This window comes from Chiloscyllium punctatum, chromosome 14 (assembly GCF_047496795.1).
Source record: "Chiloscyllium punctatum isolate Juve2018m chromosome 14, sChiPun1.3, whole genome shotgun sequence".
NCBI classification, from domain to species: domain Eukaryota; kingdom Metazoa; phylum Chordata; class Chondrichthyes; order Orectolobiformes; family Hemiscylliidae; genus Chiloscyllium; species Chiloscyllium punctatum.
Genome location: NC_092752.1, coordinates 45,053,560 through 45,077,456, shown reverse-complemented (window position 1 = coordinate 45,077,456; position 23,897 = coordinate 45,053,560). Strand labels below are relative to the sequence as shown.

Here is a 23,897-nt window from a genome sequence, read left to right as displayed (position 1 = left end):
AAATGTCTTTTTTTCCAAAGACATTTGACTTTTGGATCACTTATTTGACTTGAAATATCTTGTCTTTTCATTTATTGTAGCCTGATCTACTTTATGAACTCCTTTGTGTGAGTCATAATTTGTCATTTTTCAAATCTGTGACTGTTTTCTTTTGGTACATTTTCTAAAAATGACTTGTGTTTGACAGATTATTGGTATTACTAAGACTAGGTAGGCCTTTACTGTGCCTGTGCGATTTCTTGTTTGATATTCCTGATGAAGAGTTTATGCCCAAAACATAAACTCTCCCTGCTGTGCTTTTCCAGCACCACTCTTTTTGACTCTTCTTCTTCCAAACCATTGATAATGTCTCCTATTATTTGGTGTCTGCCAAGCTGCTTGTATTTAGTGTCTGCCATACTTGCCAGACTGGTTTCGCTTGTACTTATTTTGTGATTTTATACCAGAAGAATTGAAAGAACTCTGATGTCCTACAATCAAGTTGACCGTGTCCTCTTAGAATAGCTCCATATTGCTTTAGAATTCAGTTTCACTTATGACTGGAATGGTTTTCACTCAAGTCAAATCTTCATTTTACTATAAATCTGACAAGGGCTCATCAGCAACTTCACCAATAATTGTCATTTGCAAATTTTTCCAGTAATCAGTTGAGATCTATGGTTGCTAAATTCCTCTGTTAAATTTGCTCTGTAAAATATTTAAAATATTCTGAGACTGAAGTAATTGTCAAAGGATTTCAGTTCTTCTTGAATCATAAAAAATGACCAAGTATACCGTGCCCCCAATTGCCCCCAATTGTTTGTTGTAACTTGCTCAGCTTCTGATTTCATATCTGATTTGGAAGCTATGTTGTACCTTAAGAAATGTGACTCCAAGATATCCACCTCTGTGCTCAAATTGGCCGACACTGCAATCAAATCTATTTGATAATATTATTGTTGATGCCATGTCTTCCTAATGTGATTATTTATTTTCCTTGTTTTAATTTCAGGCTTTTAGGTTTGCAGTTTAGTCAATGTGACTGCTGGATACTGCTGTATTGGAAAGTTCTTATAGTCTTCTTCAAGTAAAATGGAAGCCTTCCATGAGGAAAATGGAGGATTTGCATATTTTCTTTGATTTCTCTGGATGAATCCTGCTGATCATGGCCTTAATAAATTATTTGCAGTTCCTAAATGACTTCATTGATTGACTTCTGTGGCTGCATACCCAGATAAATGTCATGGTATTTCCGATGATTCTCTTTCCCTGCAGTTCATCTAAATGTTTCCTACCTTTATTGTCATTGAAATAATGGATCTTCCACTTTATCTACAACCTCAATACTCTCCTAATTTTCTTCTTCTGTTTACACTTTGTCTACTTAGTCTCTAAAATGCCCCTTTATTGTTTTAATTTTGGCCTTGTGATTTTTCCAGGTCTATGACTGCACTTTAAATTGTTTTTATAGCGTTGATTTCCCTCTCAGTAGCTGTTGTTCTTGGCGCCTGCCCACTATGGGAGCAAAGGTCAATAAAACTTATAAGTACATCCCTTACTTTTAATTTTCTCAGTCTGTAAATTATTTTAACGTTTCCCCTTGTCTAACAGGGATGTAACTTTACTCCCTGGTTCTGTGCTCTCTGGACGAACGCTGACTCAAGGCTCTTTTCACTGATTATTGGTAACCAATGCAATCTGTAACTGCCTTGGATTAACAATTAATCTAGCTCCAAGGAAGTCTAAACTGTCCTGATGCTGCGCATCTCTTATTAAATCTAAAATGCTTTTCTATTGACTGTGGATATTGCCTTTTGAATCTTGCCATAAAGTTGTTTTCTGTAGGGTTTGTCAGCTGCTGACTGTCTCCACAAGCAACCTTCTGAAATCAGTGCCTGAAGAAATCTTCAGACTTCTATCACTACCAGTGTTGGAGAAGGTAGCTAAAGAGAATCAACACCGCTTACTATTGTATTGTAAGACCACTCCATGTTATAGGAGCTCTTTGTACTATTGTGCACTCTTAGGTAGATTTTCATCCACCATCCTCTTTCCTGGCAGTAATCTCCAGGACCTGCTTAGTTTATTGTGGTAGAGGAAAACCACTTGATAGTCGAACATGACCAGCTTTTGTGTTTAATAAGATGTGGTGTATTCCAGGGTAGCAATTACATACAAGTTATATTAATATGATCCATATTATTACAGAGCCTGGGGATGATCCAGATGGGAGCCCTCATGATTTAAGAGTCCTAAGCTGTTTTCCCACGAAACCCGTATGACATCAAAGTCATGATCATACATCAGCAATTAAATTTATCATCTTGCCACATGTTTAAATTTCACTTGCTACAATCGCTGTGACAGTAAACTCTATATAAGCAGTCTGATAGTTTTATTTTTAAATGTCTCCAAAAACATTAAGGAGATATGGTTAGTATATGCAATTGTCTCAGATACAATTGGGGCGGCACGGTGGCTCAGTGGTTAGCACTGCTGCCTCACAGCACCAGAGACCTGGGTTCAATTCCCGACTCAGGCGACTGACTGTGTGGAGTTTGCACATTCTCCCCGTGTCTGCGTGGGTTTCCTCCGGGTGCTCCGGTTTCCTCCCACACTCCAAAGATGTGCAGGTCAAGTGAATTGGCCATGCTAAATTGCCTGTAGTGTTAGGTTAGGGGTATGGGTGGGTTACGCTTCAGCGGGTCGGTGTGGACTTGTTGGGCCGAAGGGCCTGTTTCCACACTGTAAGTAAACTAACTAAGTAAACTAACTAAACATTACTGGCAACATAAATGCGGAAATGTCGCAACGCCAATAGAAAACTCAAGGTCTTCTTCTCAACAGAATATTTCCGTTGATGAATATTCAACTTTCTGAAAAAATACTTGATAGTTCTTTCTACCTTCTCATCATCTTCTTGCAAGTGTACAGCACCTACACGCACATCACTTGCATCGATAGCCATTTTGAAATAGGTGTGGCTATCACTGGTGCTGTGGTTAACACAGATTTCAGGCAGTCAAATGCCTTTTGACATTCCTCTATACCTGGAAATTACCTGTACTTCTTCAATGAATGAGTCATTGGAACAAATGCGTAGCTAAAATTTGGTACAAAGTTTCGATTAAAAAGTACTCAGTCCCAGGAATTGCTGTGCTTCCCTCTTTATTGAGGATATAGGAAGCTCCCCAACAAGTTTTGTTTTCACATCTCATGGGGCAATCTGTCCATGTCCAATGACATGGCCCAGGAAAGTGACTTGGGCTTTCGTGAGCTCACCCTTCACTAGGTTTATCACCAAATCAGTCAAACTATTCCAGTAGATGTGTAACTAAAAATTGCCAGATCATCTATATACACCACACAAATGGACAATCTCGAAATGACTTTGTTCATTAGTCTTTGAAATGTACTATTGCATTTTTTATCGCATAACTTTAAACTGATAAAACTCATTCAGTGTTATGAAAGCAGAAATGTCCTTGGTGGTCTGGGATAAAGGTGCCTTTGAATATCCCTTGAGTAAGTCCAGCTTCAAAATGTAAGTTGTTTGTCTCACCTTCTCAATACAGTCTTCCAGCCATGGAATAGGATAAAAATCAGAATTTGTAACAAATTAAATTTATCCCTTCTACCTGACTGTAAGGTATAGGGTTAAAATTGTGCAGAATAAGGTGTTGCTTGTGCAAAAGCTTACATTATAAAATTAGGCTGCGCATGCAAATACTAAACAGTGTGAAGCGAAAACAGGTAGACTTATCTCTGACTAATAAGGCAGAGCAATCGTGGAGCAGGATGTACAAGGCAAAGGAGAATAGGAGAAGCGAAAACAGGTAGAATTATCTATGACTAATAGGGCAGAGCAACCGTGGAGCGGAATGTACCAGTAACAGGAGAATAGTGTGCCAGTCGCAGGAGGGATTTTAGTTTGGCAGGATGATCGCACAAAGACAGCAAACTATGCCAGGATAGTCACCTATAAGGAATGAGATAACTAAGAATAAGGGGCGACAGGCTTAGAGTAATGGGAGAAGTAAACAGAGGCAGAGAGAAGCTAGATAAAGGCGGGGTGAAGCTAGAGCTTGTGATAGGCGACGCGCTACAGCAAAAGTAACCAATGGGGTGAAAGGGGAGGACCGAGAGACGCAGATGAACTGCATAAATCAGAATGTAACCCTCAGATCGAGATGCCTACTCATTAGACACCTGTTCTTGCAAGAATGTATCAATAAAATTCGCTGCTTCAGAATTTGACTCGGACTGACATTTATTGATATGTGAGTTTTGTTTCTCACATGACCTTAGTCTGTATCCCTCTGTTCTTTACATATTCATATGTTTATCTAAAAATCCCTTAAATTCCCCTATCATGTATGCATTCCAGACTCCTACCACTCTCTGTGTAAAAAAACTTGCCCTTCAGGTCTCTTTTGAACTTTCATCCTCTAACCTTAAATGCATGTCCCCTAGAATTAGACCTTTCAACTCTAGGAAAAAGATTCTGACCGTCAACCCTATCTATACATCTCATAATTTTATAAACTTTTATCAAGTCTCCCCTCAGCCTCTGCACCTCAAGAGAACTTCAAAATCTTTCTGTATGTCAATGCTGCTCAGCATCCTGTCATTAACCGTATGACTTTCTTTGGCATCTGATCTCCCAACATGCAGCACCTCAGACTTACTTGGATTAAACTCTGACATTTCTCCACCCATATCTGCAACTGATCTATATCCCATGGTATCATTTGATGAGCAAGCCAATTCTAAATCTAAGTGGTCACATTATTGTGGATCTCATGCAAGTTAATCTTCTGGATGAGCCTACAATGAGAAATTTTGTTGAAAACCTTACTAAAATCCATGTAAATAACATTCACTGCTCTGCACTCATCAATCACCTTTGTCACATCCTTGAAAAATTCAGTCAAGTTAGGAAGACATGACCTGCCCTGCACAAATCCATGCTGTTCCTAATTAGGCCATGTTATTGCAAATGTGCATAAATCCTCTCCCTCAGAAACCTCTCCAGTAACTTCCCAACCACCAATGTGAGACTTTTTTCTGGAGATTTCTGGCACCATTTCACTAAGGTGGCATTTTTTTCACCGCATCATACTCCCTAGATATCTTCTCTGACAATACAAATACTTTATTAGCTCTACCTACCAAACTTTCTCAAATGAAGTGAAGAAAGGCATCTTCGTCCTTCTCATCAAATGTTGGTGAAGCTTGGATTTATTTAAACCAATCCCCACCAGCCTTTTGGTTATGATGGGTGTGATCTTCATCACTGCCCTCACCACGATTTATCTTTTCCATTTTAAATTGACTTTCCCTTTGAAATTATTAACCTCTGAAGTTCAAAACTCTCAGTTTCTCCCTCTCTTCTCTCTCTTTGTACCTTTCTGCAGCTAGGGCTATTCTTTTTCCCTTGCCAACACCTCTAATTCAAGCTGCTTCATTTTCACAATTTCAAGTAGTTCTGGATTGCATATGTAGAGCTTTTGCTGTGTCACAACATGGGGTAAACCGCTCTGCAAATTAAACCCCACACACAGCGAAGCTCACTTCGCAGCATAATCTGTTAAATTTTGAGAGGCAAAGAACTATCCCAGAGGTCATTATTAAAAGTAAAAACTAACAATTGTATTCTTTAAGTCCAAAAGAGAACATTAGACAGCTATTCACAACTCTTTCCTCTTAAACCTATCTTTTACATCCCACTCTACAATTCTGGTCTGATTAAAAAGAGCCCCAATTAAGGTTTACAAAAAAAAAGTCACATTTCAAAACCAATCAGCTTTGTCTATTCTAAGTTTGTGAGAAGATTTGTAGCTCGGGTGCTCGTTGTTGTGGTTCTGTTCGCCGAGCTAGGAATTTGTGTTGCAGACATTTCGTCCCCTGTCTAGGTGACATCCTCAGTGCTTGGGAGCCTCCTGTGAAGCGCTTCTGTGATCTTTCCACCGGCATTTATAGTGGTTTGAATCTGCCGCTTCCAGTTGTCGGTTCGAGCTGTCCGCTGCAGTGGTTGGTATATTGGGTCCAGGTCGATGTGATTATTGATTGAATCTGTGGATGAGTGCCATGCCTTTAGGAATTCCCTGGCTTTTCTCTGTTTGGCTTGTCCTATAATAGTAGTGTTGTCCCAGTCAAACTCATGTTGCTTGTCATCTGCATGTGTGGCTACTAAGGATAACTGGTCGTGTCGTTTCGTGGCTAGTTGGTGTTCATATGGATGCGGATCGTTAGCTGTCTTCCTGTTTGTCCTATGTAATGTTTTGTGCAGTCCTTGCATGGGATTTTGTACACTACATTGGTTTTGCTCATACTGGGTATCGGGTCCTTCGTTCTGTTGAAGGAAACCGGAGCACCCAGAGGAAACCCACGCAGACACGGGGAGAATGTGAAAACTCCACACAGTTATTTGCCTGAGGCGGGAATTGAACCCGGGTCTCTGGTGCTGTGAGACAGCAGTGCTAACTGCTGTGCCACCATGCTGCCCAGTTTGAACTGTTCAAAATGTCGGTTTTATACCCCAAAACATTGGATCATTTCATTGATTTGATGTCATCAAAATATTAAATTCAAATTCGATTGGATTTTGGTCTGTGGGACACAATTTAAACTGATTGGCTGGATTTGAATTTGTTTTTGTACCATGGCAACACAGCATCAGCTATTTGTGTTAGCCAAGTGTTACATTTTTAAATTGTTCAGCACACTCTGTGCTTTCAGTCCTTGCCAGCTTCCTCTCTCGCAAAGGTACTGTATACACCTACACCTTCATAACATCTGCAATTTTCTCCCTTTTGGTCCAGACACAGGCAACTCTAATGTCAGCTTGCTAGCCAATTCCAAAAGCTTTGCCTTGCCCACTTTCTGTAAAACATCTTGAGTGACTTCTTCCACATGTAGGAAACTCTTAGTGACTGAAAGAGCCATTATTACCCAGGCCACACCCTGTTGAAACCAATCAACACTACACCCCCCAAAAAACCACCAAAATTTATCACTTTAATCCTTTAATCCAATAATCCAAAACCAAACCTGGAATTAGAGATTTTGATCCTGTCAAGATCCCCCAGCAAACTACACTCTGTTTCTACACCCAGTGAAAATACAAACAAAAGAAAGATGAATTTGTGTAGTTTGAGCTCTATTGGAAAACTTAATAGAATAATAGATTATTTAACTACAAAACAGAAATTATTACAATATAGTAACACCCATAAACACACCTTTTGCAAAGGCAAATTTAGTAAAATACATTACCTTACATGTGATGTTTCTCCAGTCCCGGAGAAAGGAACAACAAGGGAAAGTTTAGACAGAGAAAGAGAGAACGCCAACTTTTTGTAGTGGAAGAGAGAGCTATGACAACTTCTACAGCCAACTTCCCATTCATGCTGCTTTTGGTGTTCTAAGTTTTAAAAAAAAAGGAGCCTGACAAGCTGTTTACTTTATTGATTTGGAATAGATGATTTTACATATCTGGCTCAAATCTTCTCATCAAACAACCAGGACAAAATACACATCTAAAAGCCACAATATTGTCCCATTGTACACAAGACGATTGTTACTTTATCCTGATTGTTAGTGAGCTTGCTGTATTTTGGAACTCTACTTATTCAGGCAGGTAGGGACTTTCCCATTAAACTCTTGACTTGTACGTTACAACTGGTGGAAAAGCTTTGGTGTTTCAAAAGATGAGTCACTCCCCTCAGAATATGCAGAGTCTGACCTGCTCTTGTATTTATGTAACCAAAAGAGAAAATGCTGGAAAATCTCAGCAGGTCTGGCAGCATCTGTAAGGAGAGAAAAGAGCTGACGTTTCGAGTCTAACTGACCCTTTGTCTTGTATTTATGTAGTTGGTCTAGTTAACTCTCTGGTCAATGTTGATATCAGGATAAAGATCGATGGGACATTGACAATGGCAAGGGCACTCAGAGATGTGATGAGTCTCTCCCATTGGTCATTGATAGTACATGTGGCATTACCCTTACTTGCCACTTAAAACCTTTATATTCTCCAAGTATTGTTTCTCTGTTGCTAACTATTTCAGTATCTGAGGAGTTGTGGTTAAAATTATTCAAAACGCAATGAGCTAATATTCCCATTTTTGAACTTGTCATGGAGGAATGATTATGTGAAGTGGGTGAAAGTGGTTGGGTGTAGGATCTAACCCTGGAGGACGCTTGCAAATACACTGCAGGGCTAAAGTGATTGGCCACAGTCATCGTCCATTCTGGTGGGTAAGACACCAACCAACAAAGAGATTTCCTCTGATTCTCATTGACATCAATTTCACTACATCCCCTTTAGGCAGATATAAATGCCTAATAGTATAAAGAAATTAGATTAGAACACAAAGGGATCATTCCTTTTCTCTTTTTATTTTTTACATTCAGAAGTATGGAGGTGCTATCACACACAACTGAAAATGATGACATGATCATTCAGTGGTTAGCACAGTTGCCTCAGCGCCAGGCACCTGGGTTCAAATCCAGCCTTGTGAGTGTCTGTGTGGTGTTTTCACATTCTCCCATTGTTTGTGTGAATTACCACTGGGTTCTCTGACAGTCCAAAGATGTGCAGTTCAGGTCCCTGACCTTCACATAGCCAGTCATTTTAACACAGTATCCTGCTCGCATGCCCACATATTCGCAGACTGGATGACCGCTTTGCGGAACACCTCTGGTCTGTGCGCAAGTAGGTTCCTAACCTTCCCATAGCCGGTCATTTTAACACAGCATCCTGCTCATATGCCCATTTGTCTGTCCTTGGCACTCTGCAGTGTTCCAGTGAATCACAGCACAAACTGGAGGAACAACATAGAATGAAAGAGAATCCAAAGTGTTTTTACAATTGCATTAAGGACAAAAGGGTAACTCGGGAGAGAATAGGGCCCCTCAAAGATCAGCAAGGCGGCCTTTGTGTGAAGCTACAGAAAATGGGGCAGATACTAAACAAGTATTTTGCATCGTATTTACTGTGGAAAAGGATATGGAAGAGATAGAATGTAGGGAAATAGATGGTGACACCCAGAAAAATGTCCATATTACAGAGGAGGAAGTGCAGGAAGTCCTGAAATAAATCCCCTGGACCTGATCAGGTGTACCGTAGAACTCTTGTGGGTAGCTAGAGAAGTGATTGCTGGGCCTCTTGCTGAGATATTTGCATCATCGATAGTCACAGGTGAGGTGCCGGAAGACTGGAGGTTGGCAAACGTGGTGCCACTGTTTAAGAAGGGTGGTAAAGACAAGCCAGGGAACTATAGACTGGTGAGCCTGACCTCAGTGGTGGGCAAGTTGTTGGAGGGAATCCTGAGGGACAGGATGTACATGTATTTGGAAAGGCAAGGACTGATTAGGGATAGTCAACATGGCTTTGTGCGTGGGAAATCATGGCTCACAAACTTGACTGAGTTTTTTGAAGAAGTAACAAAGAGGATTGATGAGGGCAGAGCAGTAGATGTGATCTCTATGGACTTCAGTAAGGCGTTCGACAAGGTTCCCCATGGGAGACTGATTAGCAAGGTTAGATCTCATGGAATACAGGGAGAACTAGCCATTTGGATACAGAACTGGCTCAAACATAGAAGACAGAGGGTGGTCGTGGAGGGTAGTTTTTCAGACTGGAGGCCTGTGACCTGTGGAGTGCTACAATGATCGGTACTGGGTCCTCTACTTTTTGTCATTTACATAAATGATTTGGATGAGAGGATAAGAGGTACAGATCATAAGTCTGCAGATGACACCAGATGAGGTGTAGTGGACAGTGAAGAAGGTTACCTCAGGTTACAACAGGATCAGATGGGCCAGTGGGCTGAGAAGTGGCAGATGGATTTTAATTCCGATAAATGCGAGGTGCTGCATTTTGGGAAAGCAAATCTTAGCAGGACTTATACACTTAACGTTCAGATCCTAGGGAGTGTTGCTGAACAAAGAGACTTTGGAGTACAGGTTCATAGCTCCATGAAAGTGGAGTCGCGGGTAGATAGGATAGTGAAGCAGGCGTTTGGTATGCTTTCCTTTATTGGTCAGAGTGTTGAGTACAGGAGCTGGGAGGTCATATTGCAACTGTACAGGTCATTGGTTTGGCCACTGTTGGAATATTGCATGCAGTTCTGGTTTCCTTCCAATCGGAAAAGATGTTGTGAAACTTGAAAGGGTTCAGAAAAGATTTACAAGGCTTAGAGAATTTGAACTATAAGGAGAGGCTAAACAGGCTGGGACTGTTTTCACTTCAGCATCAGAGGCTGAGGGGTGACCTTATAGAGGTTTACAAAATTATGAGGGGCATGGATAAGATAAATAGACAAAGTCTTTTCCCTGGGGTTGGGAAGTCCAGAACTAGAGGGCATAGGTTTAGGGTGAGAGGGGAAAGATATGAAAGAGACCTAAGGGGCAACGTTTTCACACAGAGGGTGGTACATGTATGGAATGAGCTGTCAGAGGACATGGTGAAGGCTGGTACAATTGCAATATTTAAGAGGCATTTGGATGTGTATTTGAATAGGAAGGGTTTAGAAAGATATGGGCCGGGTGCTGTCAGGTGGGACTAGATTAGGTTGGGATATCTGGTTGGCATGGACAGGTTGGACCGAAGGGTCTGTTTCCATGCTGTACATCTCTATAACATCTCAACTTCAGACCAGCCGCTTTACAGCCTCCTGGACTTAATATTGAGATCAACATCTTTAAATAGTGAACCCTTTCTTCACTTTCTTTTCCCTTTTTTTATCATGTAATTTGTCCCCCATCCCAGTTACTGCCCTTTCAAGTCTGACAGGAGACACATCATTGTTCTGCTATTCTCACAATCCGCTCACATAAGCTGAACTATCAATATTTTTTCTCCATCATCACCCTATACTCACTACTCTCACATCTCGCCTACTACACCCACTATTCCCACACATCCGCTCTCCCAAACTGCCACCTCCACACTTCGCTTCAGCACTGATGAAGAGTCATTTAGACTTTAAATGTTATCTTGTTTTCTCTCCATGGATGCTGTCTGACCCACTGTGATCTCCAGCATTTGCTGTTTTTAGTACAGATTCTAGCATCTGTAGTAGTTTGTTCCTGTAGATTAGGTGGATTGGTCATGCTCAATTGACTGTAGTATTTAGAGATTTGTGGGCTAGTTGGATTAGTCATGATGAATTCTGGGGTTACGGGGATAGGGTGGAAAAACTAGGTCTGGGTTGGGTACTCTTCGAAGAGCTAGTGCTGACTCGGTAGGCCAAAGGGCCTCTTTCTGCATTCTGGTGATTCTATGACTCCACAAGCACTTTCCCACCACTAGATCATCAGGGTCTGTTTTACAAAGGACTCAAGTGATGGATTCCACTTGGGTAGGCTTTTGCCTGTTACCAAGGGAATTCATACTCAAAATGCTCCACAAGGAGATGGATTAGTGATTCCTATCGACCAGTAGGAGATATCACAGCCTTTCTCATGTTTTTTTTTCTGAAAATACATCAAATTGTATGTTTGGCTAATTTTAAAACTTCTATTAAAATGACGTGAATGTAAACAAAATAACATCAGTTTTTTTTTCTTTCACGGCCCAATACTTACGCAGAATTGGATATGCACAGTTGTAGTACTTTTCTGGTTCACACTCAGGCCCATTTCCTTAAAAACAAATCCATTTAAAATGTTAAAATTGCTGAATATAATTATATATAAGTCAAACATTTATTTATCAAGTTGCGGGTAAAACTAGATTGTAACATGTTTGTGTCATCAATAAATTACTTCAATATTAAGGTGCAGTTTATGGCTTACACCTAACCCAAAACATAGCAACCCCATTAATGTTAAATGGCCTACCGTTGTTTCTGTGCCCTGATACTGCATCTGACCTACTACCACTGTAGGTTTAGTAATTTAATGATTTCTATAGAATATTGTTTTGTATTGGTAACACTCCTTTGATAATATTATCTCGAGCCTTTGACCCCTGAGTTGTCATTACACCATCAATGCCACTATGTCCACTGTCTCTTGATTTCCTTACTGATTAAAAATCTATCTAACTCAGCCTTAAATATATTTAAAGACCCAGTCTTGACAACCCTCTGTGGTGGAATGCATTCCACACATTTACTACCCTCTGGAGAAGAAATTGCTCTTCATCTCTCTCCCATATGGGCAACACCTTATTCAAAGAATATGCTCTCTGATCCTAAACTCTCCAACAAGGGGAAACAATCTCAGCATGGCTACCCTGTCAAGCCCCCTAAGATTCCTTTCGATTTCAATAAGATCATACCTCATTCTTCTGAACTTCAATAAGATTAGGCACATGCTACTCAACTGCTCCTGAGAAGAAATTCCCTCTATACCTAGGATTAACTTAGTGAACCTTTTTTGGATTGGATCTAATGCCAGTATATCTTTCCTTCAATAGAGGGCTGAGGCTGTTCACAGTATTGTGGTATGGTCTGCTGATGACCTTATATAGTTTTAACAAGACTCCTCTCTTTTTATCCTTCATTCCCTTTGAAATAAAAGCTCACATTCTCCATTACTCAATGAAATTAAGCTCAATTTTATTTCTTCAATGAAGCTACCATAAAATGTGCCATAAGGTAAGTGGAAGTCATTGATGGACACTGTGTTAAAGCCCAGTAGAATAATAAAAACTTTTTGATTATCAACAAATTGAATGGTGTTTAGAATTATTGTTAGACGCAGCATGAATAGTAGTACAATCGATATTGCCTTTCAGACATGACTTTCTAATTCAATTTCGTGTCTGATATTATTTTATAAACCTCTATAAGGTCACCCATTCTTGAGGGGTGACCTTATAGAGGTTTATAAAATAATGAGGAGCATGGATAGGATAAATAGGTAAGGTCTTTTCCCTGGGGTGGGGGAGTCCAAAACTAGAGGGCATAGGTTTAGGGTGAGAGGGGAAATATATAAAAGGGTCCAAAGGGGCAATGTTTTCACACAAAGGGTCGTGCTCTGTGAATGAGCTGCCAGAGGAAGTGATGGAGGCTATATAGTGGGTTGCATTGTGGCACAGTGGTTAGCACTGCTGCCTCACAGTGCTGGAGACCCGGGTTCAATTCCCACCTCAGGTGACTGACTGTGTGGAGTTTGCTGGAAGTTTGGAGCTGGGGTGAGGTGGGGGAAGGGGAAATGAGGAAACTGGTGAAGTCCACATTTCCAAACTTCCAGCTCAGCACTGTCCCCATGACTTGTCCTACCTGCCTATCTTCCTTTCCACCTACCCATTCCACCCTCCTCCCTGACCTATCACCTTCATCCATTCACCCATTGTACTCTTTGCTACCTTCCCCCACCCTCCTCCCTGACCTATCACCTCCATCCCCAACCCATTCACCTATTCTACCTTAGAGGTATATGTGCCAAGTGCTGGCAAATATGACTAGATTAGATTAGGATATCTGGTCAACATGAATGAGTTGGACTGAAGGGTCTGTTTCCATGCTGTACATCTCTATGACTAAGAATTGAAACATACATCCAAATTTCTTAAAGTTCTCAGATTTTCCATTGCTTGATGTTATCTCATAGGTCATGCTAGAACTCAGCTGAATTCAGGAATTTTAAAAGTTGTATTAATATCAACATAACTGACCAAGTGGGAAATCATTAGATGCTATGGAAACTTCCCAAATTAACTAAATTCAGTAGAACCATTAATGGATTTAGATAAAAGAACACCTGAGATGGAACACAATGTCATGTAAAGGAAACAGGTTGTCGTGTTTAATGGGTATTTGATCATTTGTTCTGTTATGGATGGCTCTGAACATACCTCAAAAGGTTAATACTGAGGGAGGCCATAAGTACCACCCACTATGATGATAAATGATGGACTTGAGAACAGAACAGTTTGGGATCTCAAAGAGATAATACCTACCATCTGTCCTCCTCAAAGTCTCCATCACAATGTCTATTATGTTAGTAATTGTTTCCTTGAAATAAACGATATCTTGTTAAACACATGAGACTTTTCTCGTCGATCAGGAAGTGATTTTTCTTTACCAAATAGGCTTTGCAGTTTCCTACAGTTTAGAGAGAATGGTGGCAGCAATCTTCTTCATGAGCAGATCATACAGTGTGTGTTGCCCAAATAAAATGGCAGATGGTTATGCAAATTTTATTTAAATACTTGCACTAAATATTAAGCAGCAGTGTGAGACCTTCAGGCTCAACTATAAATCACATGCTCATGCAATTCTGCCAGCAATGCAAAGCACCAATTATTGAAATGGCTGGCAGAAAACCTTTATGGCAATCCTTAACAAAGAAGGATAATCCAGTGAATGGTTTAAATGCTCTGGACATTTATCACAATTGAAGACCATGGGCACAGAAAAGGAAGTTAAGGTCCAGAAGTGAAACATTAGTCCTAAGTTTCAGACCTGGGAGAGCACAAAGGCAGCAAATAAAGTTGGGCAGATTAAAAGCCTAAGCAGCTCTTATTAAATGGGGAAAGAAAATTTGGGAGACTGTGGGGAAAGTAGGAGATCATTCGTAAGAGCTAGATCATTCAGTGAAACTGTTAGAGGCAGGAATCGGTTAATAGGCTATGACAGCAATAATTATGCCGTGAAGCCAAAGAAAAGGTGGGAATCCTCCACGTTAGTCACAAGATTTCAGTATAGCAGCTAACAAGAGCAGGCCTGCTTAAAGAGTGAAACAAAATATGTTAAAATAGCAAAATGTATTAATACATAAGGAAAAAAATTATATTAAAAATAGTACTGCAAGGAAGATAAATGGGGACTTACTTATTACAATTACTTTATTATTCATTTAAATATCCAAAGATTTAAGTGAAAAAAATTACCTTTCGATTCTTCCATTTGCAGAGCCACCAGCTAATACTGGACAGAATGTGTATGGCATAAATAACATCAATTGAACTCTAAAATGTTAAAAGGTCTATGTCAGAGCAAACCAATTACCATATTGCCCAGAACTTTTGCAGTCTCAGGAGGTGAATTTCAGGGGAGGGCTAGGAGCAATCTTTAAGAAATATATCCTACAGCAATGGTCCAAAGTGTTTGTGGAGGCAGGTCAGCACCAGGAGAGGATATCCACCTGGTGGTTGTGAGTAGTCAACTTACTGTTACACTTCCTGTTAAATGCTGATTTGTGAGCTTTTTAAGGTCACTGGCAGGATCTTCAAAATGGAAGAATTGGTGATTGTATTTTAGCTAATGGCCAGGAAGCAGTGAGTGGGAATAAGGGGTTCTTTCTCAGGTTGGCAACTTGTAACCAGTGGGCTTCCAGAGTGATCAGTGCTGGGTCCACAACTGTTTACAATACATGTTAATAAGCTGGAGGAAGGAAGTGAATGCACCATAGCCAAATTTGCAGTCAATGCAAAAAACAGGTGGAAAGACAAGTTGAGAGAGGGATATAAATGGTTTGCAGAGAGATATTGATAGAATGAGTAAGTAGGCAAAGAGTTGGAAAATTTGATGTTGTCAATTTGAAAAGGAGATGAAAAGAACAATATTATTTAAATGGAGAAAACTGCAAAAAGCTACAAGACAAAGGGACTTAGGGGGACTTGTGCATGAAACACAGAAAGCTATAATCAGGAAGGCTAATGGAATGTTAATCCTTATGCCAAGAGGTCTGGAGTATAAGAGTAGGGAAGTCTTACTTTATCTGAGTAAGATGCTGGCATAACCACATAGAGCGATAGTCATGGAGGTCTACAGCATGGAAAGGCCCAATTTTCCCATGCTGCCCAGTTTTCACAATAAACTAGTCCATTTGGTCCTTATCCCTCGATATCTATCCCCTTCAGATACCTGTCTAAATGCTTCTTTAATGACAAAATTGAATTCGCTTCCACCATTACATCTGGCAGCCCGTTCCAGATGTTCATCACTCTCTGTGAGGAAAAGATTGTCCCCAGAATCTTTTTTGATCTCTCTTCACACCTTAAGCCTTTGCCCTCTAGTTTTAGACTTCCTTGCCATGGGGATAATCTATCTATTCTATCCAGTTTATCTGTGCTTCTGATAATTTTATAGTCCTCTATACGGTCTCCTATGCTCCAGGGAAATAAGTCCCAGCTTATCCAACCTCTCCTTATAGCTCAAACCTTCCAATCCAGGTAGCATCCTAATAAATCCTTTCTGTACTTTTCCGAGTTTAATAATATTTTTTCTATAGTAGGGTGACCAGAACTGCACACAGTACCTCAAATGCAGCCTCACCAATGTATTGTACAACTGCGACAAGACATCTGAATTCCTCTATTCAGTGCTCTGACCGATGAAACAAGCATGCTGAAAGCCACCTTCACCCCCCTTTCTACCTGTGACTGTACTTTCAAGGAACTATGAACCTGTAATCCTAGATCTCCTCATTCTGTAACACTCCCAAAGGCCCTACCATTGCCTGAGTAAGTCTGGTCCTGGTTTGACCCAATAAAATGCAAAACTTTGTATTTATCTAAATTAAATTCCATCTGCCATTCCTCAGTCTACTGGATCAGTTATAAAGTCTTAGAGTCCTGCAGCATAGAGACAGGCCCTTTGGCCCAAACTGGCCCATGCCAACCAAAATGTCCGTCCACACTAACCCCATTTCCATGCACTTGACCCATATCCTTCTAAACCTTTCCTATCCATGTATTTGTGCAAATGCCTTTTGAATGTTGTTAATGTACCTGCCTCAACCAATTCCACTGGCAGCTCATTCTGAATGTGTACCACTCTCTGTCTAAAAATGTTACCCCTCAGCTTCCCGTTTATTCTTTCTCCTCTAATCTTAAATTGATGCTCTCTAGTCCTCCATTCCCCACCCTATCCATGCCTCCCATGATCTTATACCCCCTCAAGATCCCCCCTTAGTCTCCTACGCTTGAAAGAAGAAAGTCCCACCTTATCCAACCTTTCTCTATAGCTCACACCCTTGAGTCCTGACAACATCCTTGCAAATTTCTTCTGAATTCTTCTCAGTTTAAAAACATCCTTCCTCTAGCAAGGTGATCAATGCTGAACACAATACTCCAAGTATGGCCTCACCAACATCCTGTACAACTGCAACATCATTTCTCAACTTCTATACTCAGTGCCCTGACTGATGAAGTCCAATGTGTTAAAAGCCTTCTTCACTGCCCTGTGATTCCATTTTCAGAGAACCCTGCACTTGAATCCCAAGGTCCTTCTGTTCAGCTGCACTCCTTAAGGCCCTACAATTTACCATGAAACTCCTACCTTGATGTGACTTTCCAAAATGCAAGACCTCATACTTATCTGTATTAACTTCCATTTGCCATCTCTCAGCCCATTTCCCCAGTTGATCAAGATCTCACTTCTTTTCCAGATAACCACCTTCACTGTCCACGATACCACTCAATCTTGATATCCTCCAAAAGCTTACTAACCATAACTCTTAAATTCTTATCCACATCGTTGATATAAATGATGAATAACAGTGGATCCAGCACTGATCCTTGTGTCACACTGCTAGTCACAAGCTTCCAGTCTGAAAAGCAACTCCCTACCACCACCCTCTGTCTTCTATCGTTAAGCCAATTTTGTGACCAATTGGTATCTCTCCCTGGATCTTATGAGATTTCATCTTACCCAACAACCTACCATGCGGTACCTTGTCAAAGGCCTGAAATACTGTGAGCAGTTTTGATCCCCCTATTATTTCATTGGAGGCAGTTCGGAGAAGATTCACTAGGTTAATCCTCTGAGTGGAAGGACTGCCTGAATAAGCACAGGCTAAATAGATTGGCATTTATGAGAAGGAGAGATGTTCTCACTGAAAGATATAGGATTCTTAAGTAAACACTGAGAGGATGTTTCCCCTCATGGCAGACTCCCATCAGAACACAGCCTCAGAATTAAGGGTTACTAGTTTCATACTGGAGCAATTTCTTCTCTGAGGGTTGTGAGTATTTGAGACTCCATGCTACAGACAGCTGTTGGGGCAGAGTGCTTGTGTATGTTTAAGGCTGAGATGAATAGATTCTTGATCTGTAGGAGAATGAGGCATTATGGGGAAGGGTAGGAAATGGGACATAAGTAATATTGAATGGCAGAGCAAGCTTATGGGGGCTGAATAGCCTACTCTTGTTCCTATTTCCTATAATTTTTTACTCTTATTGAAAGAAGCTCATCCTTGAGGATTAAGTCTGGAAGATTGCTAGAGATAACTTGCCGACATGTCGTGGAAGCAACATTAATCAAGGCATTCTTGCTTTCTATCTGGAGGGCTTAGCTGACCCTATGTAGGAGAGTTTAGATAAACTGTGAACTCTGCATGATTTAAGGTCGCTAGTTCTCTAAAAATAAACAATTGTTTTTTTGGGAAGTTTTACAGTGTGCAGGACACCTACTTCATCAGTATGTACAATGAGTCCTTTAACAGAATATCACAAAATGACATGATGGGCATGCTCTCCAAAAGGATATTTGAGGTGGGAATCAACTGCCCTACACAAATGTCAGTAACACAAATTCAGTTAATTGTTGGAAAACACAAAACTTTCTAATCAAATATGAGTTGAACAGGTCTTCCTTCTTTCTTCTGTTCTGATCTGTTCCATAGAACTATTTGTTGAGTCCATTGAGAAAGATGTAAGTATTAAAAGGGTGATTATTCAAACAATCAAGGCATTATTGAATCTATTTGGTTCAGTAATGTTGTCTAGGGAAGGGCATCTGCCACAACAATATCGTTGATTCTTCATTGCCTTTTGGGTAATAAATGCTTCCCTAAATATCCTCGTTCCATGAATAAATTTTTAAAAATGCTCAAGTTGATGCCTCTTTTGTATTGTGGCATTGTTGCATGTTTGGATTAATTGTCAGTTTGCAGATTGGTCAGCATCCACAAGGCTCTGTAGGAGTCATGGTATAGCAATAAGAATGGGGCCACTTTCTTCTCTCTAATCTGGCTCGACCAATCTTTTGTCCCTTTTATTGTCAGTTCAGATTACCTGGGTACTTGCTTTGGAGGGATCAGAACGTGACCTAAAATCTGAAAGGAGTGTATAGTAAAGTAAGTAAAGTGTATAGTCAAGTAAAAATCTATCACAAGGACCAATGCTCCTTCTCCAATGTAGTTCAGAACAGGATTCTCAAATGTAAAGTGTCACAGATTTGGCCCATTCTTCACTCTTACACTGTAGTGATCACTTGAGCCTTCCACTTGATCTAGTGATCAAAAATAGACTACATCCACAGGGACACAATTTACAAACATTTAGATACATTTAGTCTATAACTAACATTGCTGTCATCCTTTTTGGCTATCTCTGTGTGTAGCTATATCAAGCAGTGCATGGAACCCCAGTCTGTGCTGAGCTTCTACCTGACTACTGTGTTTTGAAGGAGGAGTCGAGCCACATTGTTGTAGCTGCTTCAAGTATTTAAACCTTGTCATACTATCTGTCCATTGTGAAGATTTTAATGCAGACAAACATCTTTAACCACAGTCCATCAGCACGTAACATTCTCAAAGTCCTGTGGGAAAATGAGATAAAAGATCCTGTCGAATGGTTCCCTGTGCAGACTGCCAAAAGTCAATTCAGTGAATGTGTCATGGCCAGAACTTAAAACAAGTACAAGTTCTGAAGAAGAGTGATATTGGACTCAAAACATTCACTTTGTTTCCCTCTCCACCAATGTTGCCAGACCTGCTGAGTTGCTTCAGCATGCTTTGTTTTTTTTATTCACCAAGACGTAGCTTGGCTGCTAATGAGAAAGCATGGTTGCTCAGTGATTAGCAGTGCTGCCTTACAGCTTCAGGGACCTGAGTTCGATTTCACCCTCTGGCAACTGTCTGTGTGGAGTTTGCACATTCTTCCCGTGTCTGCGTGGGTTTCCTCTGGGTGCTCCAGTTTCCTTCCACAGCCCAAAGCTATGTAGGTTTGGTGGATTGGCCATGCTAAATTGTCCACAGTGTCCAGGGATGTACAGGATAGTTGGATTAGCCATGGGAAATGCAGGGTTACAAGGATAGGCTAGAGGAATGGGTTTGTTTGGAATGCTCTTCGGAGGGTTGGTGTGGACTCAATGGAACAAATGGCCTGCTTCCACATTATGGGGATCCTGTGAGAAAGGCCTTTCCCATCCGATCCTTCCTGGAGTCTCACCACTTCTGCATGTTGTCCTTCAGATGGCTGTGGTGGTGAAGAGACTGTTCCGTAGAGGGTTTGGTGAGAGGTGGAGTGGTTTCTGTCAATGTTCTTACAAAAATGCTTTGTGAAGCAGGACTTTTTACTCTATGCACTATTCCCAAGGATACATAGCAAGACAAACATCAACTATTTCTTGAAGGTCATCAATTGAGAAAGACACTCTTCAGTCTGATCAAAACTTCCTGCTGTTCCAGTGCGTGAAATTTTCTTCAATAAATGTTGCAGACAGGCACATTGTAAGATCCAGCAAAGGGACAAATTAAAGATTGGGGCAGATGCTGCAGATGCATAATGGGGAAAAGTCATTATCTAAGGCTATTCAACCATTGTGTACTGAAGAGCTGGAAGCTTGCAGAACCCCTCAGGCTTTGCATCTTACAAAGAATGTACATTATAAATTAAGAATATTGAAAGTGTATTTAGGCACATCAGATAGCATGGTGCATTGAGGAAAATATTACATGTTTACACTTATTCTGATTTCTAATTTGAGTTGTTTTTACCTTCAGGCTGTATAATATGGAATGCATTTTGTAAGTATTAAGTGTATTATAAATAGTTTGAATAAAATATGGTTAATGGAGACAGGTTGTGTGTTATTGTACATTTTGTAAGATTCAAAGTGAAATGTTTTTGTGATATTTCCCAAAAATATTATAACCAAGGCACATTTTTGAAAAAAAGAATCAGGACTACAGGGAAAAGGTTTCTCGATGAGTTATCTTGCGGACATGGCCTTATTCTGTATTGCAACAATTCTATAATTCTGTAAATCTTAAAGGATTACAGTATCAGATTGTCTTTTAGCCCATATTAAGTACACTTTAAAAAATCATACCAACCTGGGAGGAGGAAAGGTATGCAACCACAATGTTCTTTTATATGCTTTGATTTACATTCTTGTAAACAGCCATAAGTTGTATAAGTGTCATGATGTTCCAGTTTTATGTTAGGATTACATTCTCCCCAAGGATACTCCTGGTTTATAGTCTGTAAATTACAGTAAAACTGATTTTTTTTTTGATCATCCATACTGACCCACGATAAACATATTCAATTGCAACTTCAATGACACAGGCCATTATGGGAACAGATCATTATTAACTGTAAGTGAAAATTGTATTTAACACTTGATATTTATGAACATAACATAATAATCTTCTTTACAAAGAACTACAAATCTTCTCAAAATACTGATAACATAATAGTTTAAAATTACCAAATACTTTAAGTAAACTAATTAAATGATTTTAGACCAATTAAACCATGAAAAAAGAGTTCAGTAGTACTAGCCTTGTGTAGCAGGAGATAGGATTCCCAGGCTTTCAGTACTATCTCTTCAGCCCATATGAAGAAAGAGAAGAAGGACTAGGGAATAACTTTAGCACTGCAGATATCGCAATAGGCTCACCTACTTGGAAATATTGTAGTACCAAAACAGGGAGAGACCTTAACTCTCCAGACAGGTAATAATTTAGCCTTGTAGCCTTCCCACTGATAACTTGGGCCCTCGATCTATTCTGTTGCTGGAAAAGCGCAGCAGGTCAGGCAGCATCCAAGGAACAGGAGAATCGACGTTTCGGGCATAAGCCCTTCTTCAGGAATGAGGAAAGTGTGTCCAACAGGCTCAGATAAAAGGTAGGGAGGGGCGTTGGAAATGCGATAGGTGGAAGGAGGTCAAGGTGAGGGTGATAGACCGGAGTGGGGTGGAGGCGGAGAGGTCAGGAAGAAGATTGCAGGTTAGGAAGGCGGTGCTGAGTTCGAGGGATTGGACTGAGACAAGGTGGAGGGAGGGGAAATGAGGAAACTGGAGAAATCTGAGTTTATCCCTTGTGGTTGGAGGGTTCCTAGGCGGAAGATGAGGCGCTCTTCCTCCAACCGTCGTGTTGCTATAGTCTGGCGATGGAGGAGTCCAAGGACCTGCATGTCCTTGGTGGAGTGTGAGGGGGAGTTGAAGTGTTGAGCTACAGGGTGGTTGGGTTGGTTGGTCCGGGTGTCCCAGAGGTGTTCTCTGAGACGTTCCGCAAGTAGGCGGCCTGTCTCCCCAATATAGAGGAGGCCACATCGGGTGCAGCGGATGCAACAGATGATGTGTGTGGAGGTGCAGGAGAATTTGTGGAGGATATGGAACTATCCCTTGGGGCCTTGGAGGGAAGTAAGGGGGGAGGTGTGGGCGCAAGTTTTGCATTCTTTGCAAATTTTGCAAGTTTTGCAAGTTTTGCATGGTAAGTTGCCCATACACCACCAAACCATCATCTCCCAGACCATCCATAACCTCATCACCTCAGGGGATCTCCTATCCAGCGCCTCCAACCTCATAGTCCCACAACCCCACACCGCCCGTTTCTACCTCCTGCCCGAAATCCACAAACCTGACTCATTGTCTCAGCCTGCTCCTGCCTCACCGAACTCATCTCTGCATACCTCGACAGGGTCCTGTCCCCCTTAGTCCAAGAACTCCCCACCTACGTTCGGGACACCACCCACGCCCTCCACCTCCTCCATGATTTTCGCGTCCCTGGTCCCCAACGCCTTATCTTCACCATGGACATACAGTCCCTGTACAACTCTATCCCCCATCATGAAGGACTCAAAGCCCTCCGCTTCTTCCTTTCCCACTGTACCAACCAGTCCCCTTCAACTGACACCCTCCTTCGACTGACTGAACTGGTCCTCACCCTGAACAACTTCTCTTTCCGATCCTCCCACTTCCTCCAAACCAAAGGAGTAGCCATGGGCACCCGCATGGGCCCCAGCTATGCCTGCCTCTTCGTAGGATATGTGGAACAGTCCATCTTCTGCAGCTACACTGGCACCACCCCCCACCTTTTCCTCCGCTACATCGATGACTGTATCGGCGCTGCCTCGTGCTCCCACGAGGAGGTTGAACAGTTCATGCACTTTACCAACACCTTCCACCCCAACCTCAAATTTACCTGGACTGTCTCAGACTCCTCCCTCCCCTTTCTAGACCTCTCCATTTCTATCTCTGGCGACTGAATCAACACGGACATTTATTATAAATCGACCGACTCCCAGAGCTACCTAGACTACACCTCCTCCCACCCTGCCCCCTGTAAAAACACCATCCCATATTCCCAATTCCTTCGTCTCCGCCGCATCTGCTCCCAGGAGGACCAGTTCCAAAACCGTACAACCCAGATGGCCTCCTTCTTCAAGGACCGCAATTTCCCCCCAGACGTGGTCGACGATGCCCTCCACCACATCTCTTCCACTTCCTGCTCCTCTGCCCTTGAGCCCTGCCCCTCCAACCGCAACCAGGACAGAACCCCACTGGTCCTCACCTACCACCCCACCAACCTCCATGTACAGCGTATCATCCGCCGTCATTTCCGCCACCTCCAAACGGACCCCACCACCAGGGATATATTTCCCTTCCCTCCCTTATCAGCGTTCCGAAAAGACCACTCCCTCCGTGACTCCCTATCAGGTCCACACCCCCCACGAACCCAACCTCCACTGCCAGCACCTTCCCCTGCAACCGCAAGAAATGCAAAACTTGCGCCCACACCTCCCCCCTTACTTCCCTCTGAGGCCCCAAGGGATACTTCCATATCCTCCACAAATTCCCCTGCACCTCCACACACATCATCTATTGCATCCGCTGCACCCGATGTGGCCTCCTCTATATTGGGGAGACAGGCCGCCTACTTGCGGAACATTTCAGAGAACACATCTGGGACACCCAGACCAACCAACCCAACCACTCCGTGGCCCA

General features: G+C 41.6%; 1 protein-coding gene across 1 annotated transcript in view; it reads right to left on the bottom strand.

Moving 5' to 3' along the window:
• LOC140485461 (acid-sensing ion channel 5-like) overlaps positions 1-23,897 on the bottom strand; it is a 227,722-nt gene that overhangs the window by 72,569 nt on the left and 131,256 nt on the right. The window contains exons 5-6 of the mRNA XM_072583664.1: positions 21,001-21,148; positions 11,572-11,628 (exon numbers count right to left, since the gene is read on the bottom strand). Of these exons, the coding sequence (XP_072439765.1) occupies positions 11,572-11,628; positions 21,001-21,148 (205 nt within the window). The remainder of the gene's footprint in view (positions 1-11,571; positions 11,629-21,000; positions 21,149-23,897) is intronic.